Source organism: Budorcas taxicolor, chromosome 10 (assembly GCF_023091745.1).
Source record: "Budorcas taxicolor isolate Tak-1 chromosome 10, Takin1.1, whole genome shotgun sequence".
Classification (NCBI taxonomy): Eukaryota; Metazoa; Chordata; class Mammalia; order Artiodactyla; family Bovidae; genus Budorcas; species Budorcas taxicolor.
In genome coordinates this window covers 66944018-66950017 of record NC_068919.1, presented here as the reverse complement: position 1 = coordinate 66950017, position 6000 = coordinate 66944018, and the positions used below count along the sequence as shown (strand labels likewise).

The 6000-nt window shown below is 39.0% G+C and overlaps 1 protein-coding gene across 1 annotated transcript in view; it reads right to left on the bottom strand.

Annotated features, from left to right (window-relative positions):
• Positions 1 to 1387: 1387 nt before the first annotated feature.
• The window catches only part of PELI2 (pellino E3 ubiquitin protein ligase family member 2), a 185662-nt gene continuing 181049 nt past the window's right edge, over positions 1388 to 6000 (bottom strand). Inside the window, exon 6 of the mRNA XM_052646986.1 lies at positions 1388 to 1954. Within this exon, the coding sequence (XP_052502946.1) occupies positions 1388 to 1954 (567 nt within the window). The remainder of the gene's footprint in view (positions 1955 to 6000) is intronic.

The following is a 6000-nucleotide window of genomic DNA, read 5'->3' as shown; positions in this document are numbered from 1 at the left end:
GTCAATTTAAGATGTTAATTTAAACATAGTTGCTCCATGTGGCAGGAATCTTTCATCCCAGCCAGCTCTGGCAGGGGCATGTCCTGAAGGATCTTTGCTTCATGGGAATGGTGATACACTGGTACGGAGCACAGAGAACGAACATCCAAGAATTATTATTCAAAAATGAAATGAAACTAACAGAGAGGGCTGGTGGAGCTCATATGAAATTCTGATTTAATTATTCCTCAGTAAACACTCATTTGCTCTCTTGAAATCAGGAATTTCAAATGCTCTCTGCAGATGTACCACTTGGTGTTGTGTATCTAATGATTACATTTAAATTTAGTTTGATTTGCAAACATTTTCAAAACTTACAGGGCTCTGTAAGCTGCAGTGGAAGGCGACAGATGGCAGAAGGGGAGTGAACAAAACTGACTGCATCGTTGTAATACATTGTTTTTAAGTTCACAGAATTTTGGCTTTCTTAAGAAAAACTTAGGAAACCCCAACAAGTGGTTTTAAAGAGTAAAACCTTATTTCTAATCACTCTTCAATTATTCAGTAAGCAAATGAACTTGGTATTATATAACCTGGGCCATGTTTCCTGCTGCAGTAATCACCCTCATTTAATGAATGTTTAATAAGAGTTGTTACATTTTAATCAACCAAATAGTTCTACCCATGCAAGATGAGTGTCAGGGACACAGACCACGGCAGATCAAAAATAACAAAAGGCAGACCAAAAAGTTATAGAAAATTCGTTTGAAATGCCAAGGGATTTGATGGATGTGTGTATAAAGTAATTAAATTCCACTGAAGTTAAAAATAATAATAATAATAATGACAACATATTCCCTCGCCTCAAAAGAAAAATTTAAAAAGCCCCAGATTTCAAAACAACCACCTGTACTTAAGGCCTTCTGTCCCCAACATCATCTTACAGAGCCACCCTTTTGGCATCTAGTCAGATTCTAATCTGTATTAAGTATTTCCAGACATGGCATGACTAAAATCTACACCAGGCAGCACCGAAGGTTGCAATTAAGAGCCAACAACTTTTGAATACATTTCTTCTGGAGTTTTAAAACAGGATTTAAACTCCTGTCCCAGTTTACCAAAGAAACCCCAAGGCTGAAATGAAAGCATGGCATTTTAAATCCAATTGTTACAAAGGTATTACGGTTTAATCAAGCACACTTCAATGATGATGCTGCTGTCGTAAGCATGCAACACACCACTGTTACGGTCAATGCCTGGCATGTTTCATCACCGTGCCCCTCTTTCTTCCCAGCTTCAGGACCCCCCTCCCCCTAATAAACGGCATTATAAAAAGGTAAAATCTAGAGTTAGTGGCAAAATCTTCACAGTAACTTGTTAATAAAGTCGTTGATGGCTCTTGAGGGCATCAATCAACTGGACCTTGGAAAATCAATTTGATGCAGTTCTGTTCCCCAAGCAGCTGTGTGGCACAGAAAGGGCAGGCGGCATGAAAGGCGTGAGTTCCGTGAGGCAGCGGGATCTGAGACCAATATTTCGCAGACTTCTCTGAGCACACGTGTCCACAAGGGGTGAAAGCGTGAGTGGGCGGTCCCGCGTCTACGTAAAAGCCCGCCTCGCAGCCAAGCCAGAGCGGCACGTAGGGGCCCACTGTCCTGCACATGGGACACTCCCTCTCGTTGGCCTCCGTGTCGCTGCGATGGCCCCAGTTGTGGTAGCCGTGTACGTGGCCGCAGCTGAGATACGCCCAGGGCTGCTTTTCCTCCACCACCTCTTTTCTGTTGATGCTGGGGAAGGCTAAGGTGTTGAGCCCCACTGGACACTGCGGCCGCGCCGCATTGATCTCCTGCCGCAGGGCTTCGATGTGCTTCTGGGTTGGGGTGTGAAAGAGGCCATCTGCCGTCCTCCAGAGCAGGGTGGCCCCGCACAGGTCGATGAGGGAGCCATCCTGCAGGATGTTGGTCTCAGTTTCCACCTACAAGTTTGACAGACATGTCTTTTTAAAGCAAAAATTGGCAGATCTCGCTAGTGTTCTTTCCTCTTAAAGATCAGCTATGAAATAAAAAATGGGGCAGTTATCCCACGGCCTCCTTGAAAACTAGGGGAGTAACTGGCCCCTCTGAGTCTCCCTTTCCTCATCTGAACATTGACTATAAATCATATATGTGATACACATAAAGGCCCAGGCTTGAATACACTAACTTTTACAAGTTCAATTAATGGAGTGGTTTATTTTTCTTTTTCAAAAAAATTATTTTAATTGGAGGATAATTACTGTGGTTGTAATTGTAATGGTTATTTTAACAAACTTCACAAATCTCCTTAGATTTTTATTTTTCCTCCTCAACAGAACAACACCTCCTTGGTCTCATAAGGCATAGGCGATGTCCAACCAGTTCATCTGGTGAAGACTTATGCTGATTTCGACCATAGTCAATTCAGAAGACCCTTGGTGGGCCTTGCAATAAATACTGCACTGCTGCCAGTGATTCCTGGTGACCTTTAGCTTCACGCGATCTATCATTTATCCTGCAATTCTAAGGTTTGAAGCAGAGACATTTACTGTGAGCTTGAGAACATCATTTAAAAGACTGGCAGTGCTACCAAGTGCTCACAAGACTGATTAACAGTTACACATGGGCCACAGAAACCTCATCCCTGCCTCCGTGTGCCACCTGCGCTCTATGGATGCACTCAGGTGAACTGCCCTCTGGCACGTGCATGAGTCCCCTCTGCCTAGAATTCTCCATCCAGCTAGTCTACCTCAGGGCCTGGCAAACTCCCACTCAACATTCAAGGCTTACTTGGATGGCACTTTGCCTAGAAGTTGTCCTTTAATAATGAAAGCAGTCCTTCTCTAATAAAGTATCAAATACTAGTAGTTAGAAAAAGGTAAAATCCCAACAAAATGATAGATCTTAATATCTTACAGGAAAAACACAGAGACAGGTTTTCAATAGCCTTTAAGTTGCTGAATCTCTCTCCTCACTCCACCGCTCCCCTGAATACCTCCTGATCTCCTCCCTTCTTGCTAGATGTCAGGAGTCTCCCTTCTCTCTTGACAACACATAATTCTCAGGGGAGGTTTCATCTCTGCATCAAACTGGGTAAGAAGAACACTGCTGTGGTAATAAATTGGAGTTTGGGTCACATTTTTTTCCCCCCTTATGATAACTTTTTATTCATTGCTTTTTGTTTATATCAGTGATACATACATATATATCTATTTAAAATTATTTTTAATTGAAGGATAATTGATTTACAGTTTGTATTGGTTTCTGCCAAACATCAACATTAATCAGCCATAGGTATATCTATGTCCCCTCCCTCTTGAGCATCCCTCCCAAAATTCTTTTCCCATTTAGGTTATTACAGAATATTGAGCAGAGTTCCCTGTGCTATACAGTAGGTCCTTCTTGGTTCAGTTCAGTTCAGTCACTCAGTCGTGACCGACTCTTTGCGACCCCATGAATCGCAGCATGCCGGGCCTCCATGTCCATCACCTTGTTGGTTAATCTATTTTAAATATAGTAGTGTGTTTATGTTAATCCCAAATTTCCAATTTGTCCCTCTCCCTAACTTTCCCATTTGGTAACCACAGGCTTGTTTTCCACTTCTGTGAGTTTTTTTGTTTTGTAAGTAAGGGCATTTGTATCACTTTTTAAAAGATTCCTCATGTAATAGAATATCATGATATTTGTCTTTCTCTTCTTACTTCAGTTAGTATGATAATCTCCAGGTCTATACATCTTGCAATGAAATGAGGTTATTTCATTCTTTTTAAGAACTAAGTAATATTTCATGACACTGCTGACAAATCAGCTGTTTCTGCAGAGGTTCAAGGGAAAGGCCTTTTGAGAAGTTTGCAAGTTTCTTTTGTATATCTACAAAAGCTTTATTCACTCTGTTAACTTTTTCATCATTCACAATGTTTATCTTCTTATGATTAGTGGCAACTGGTTTTGCTTTATTTTTAACCTTAAAGCTTTTTTGGCTGGCTATGTGGAATACATTCCTAGACTTCTGCCCTATTAGTTTGTTCTTGGCCATGGTCTCTCACCAGACCTCCAATACCCTTGTGCAGTTGGCTCAAGTTCCAGGCGACACCATCTCAAACCACAGCTTCTTTATCCATTCATCTGTTGACATTTAAATTGTTTCCATGTCTTGGCTATTGTAAACAGTGCTGCAGTGAACACTGGGGTATATGTATCCTTCCAAATCATGAATTTTTCTAGATGTATGCCCAGAAGTAGAATTGTTGAATCACATGGTAACTCTGTTAGATTTTCACCTGGAGAATCCCATGGATGGAAGAGCCTGGTGGGCTACAGTTCATGGTCGCAAAGAGTCAGACATGACTAAGGGACTAACTAACACTTTCATTTTCACATTATCAACACTGTAGGAGAGTTCCTTCCCTTTTCTCTACATCCTCTCCAGCATGTACTGTTTGTAGATTTTTTGATGGCCATTCTGACTGGTCTCAGGTGACATCTCATTTTGGTTTTGATTTTCATTTCTCTAATAATTAGCGATGGTAAACATCTTTTCATGTGCCTTCTTTGGAGCAATGTCTGTTTTTTATTTTTTATTTTTTTGATATTGAGTTGCATGAGCCGTTTGTAAATTTTGAAGATTAATTCCTTGTGGGGTGCATCATTTACAAATATTTTCTCGCATTCTATGGATTGTGTCTTCATTTGTTTATGGTTTTCTTTGCTGTGTAAAAGCTTCTGAGTTTAGTTAGATACCATTTATTTATTTTTGTTTTTATTTTCATTATTCTAGGAGACAGGGCCAAAAAAAATATTGCTATGATTTTTGTCCATGTTCTGCCTATGTTTTCCTGCAAGGGTTTTGTACTTTTAGGTCTTTAACCCATTTTGAATTTATTTTGTGTATGGTATTAAAGAATGTTCTAATTTCATTATTTTACATGTAGCTGTTCAATTCTCCCAAAACAATTTATAAAAGAGAATGTTTTTCCTCCATCATATAGTTTTGTCTCCTTTGATATAGATTAATTGACCATAGGTGCCTAAGATTATTTCTGGACCTTCTATCTTGTTTCATTGATGTATGTTTCTGTTTTTGCACCAGTACCATACTGTTCTGATGACTGTACTTTTGTAGTATAGTCTGAAGATGGGGAAACTGATTCCTCCAGCTCTGTACTTCTTTCTCAAGATTGCTTTGACTATTTAGGGTTTTTTGTGTTTCCATAAAGATTTCTAGTTCTATGACAAATGCCATAGGTAATTTGACAGAGATTGCATTAAATCTGTAGATTGCCTTGGCTAGTATGGCCATTTTCATAATATTGATTCTTTTAATCCAAGAACATGATATATTTTTCCATCTGTCTGCATCATCTTTGTTTTCTTTCATCAGTGTCTTATGGTTTTCAGAATATAGGTTTTTGCTTCCTTAGGTAGATTTATTCTTAGGTATTTTATTCTTTTTGATGTGATGATAAATGGAATTGTTTTAATTTCTATTTCTAATCTTTTGTTGTTAGTGTATAGAAATGCAACAGCTTTCTATGCATCAATTTTGTATCCTACAACTTTACAAATTCACTGATGAGCTCTAGTAGTTTTCTGGTAGCATCTTAGGATGCTAAGGATTTGCTATGTACAGAATCACGTCCTCTTCAAACAGTGACAGTTTTACTTTTTTTACAGTTTGGATTCCATTTATTTATTTATTCTTTGATTGCTGTGGCTAGGACTTCCAAAATTATGCTGAATAGAAGTAGTGAGAGTGGACCTCCTTGTCTTATTCCTGATCTTAGAGGAAATACTTTCAGCTTTTCATTGTTGAGTGTGATGTTAGCTGTGGGTTTGTCATATATCACCTTTATTACGTTGAGATATGTTCCTTCTGTGGTCACTCTCTGAAGCATTTTTATCCAAAATGGATGTTGACTATTATGAAAAGTTTTTTCTGCATCTTTTGAGATGATCATATGATTTATATTCTTCAGTTTGTTGATGTGGTATATCACACTGACTGATT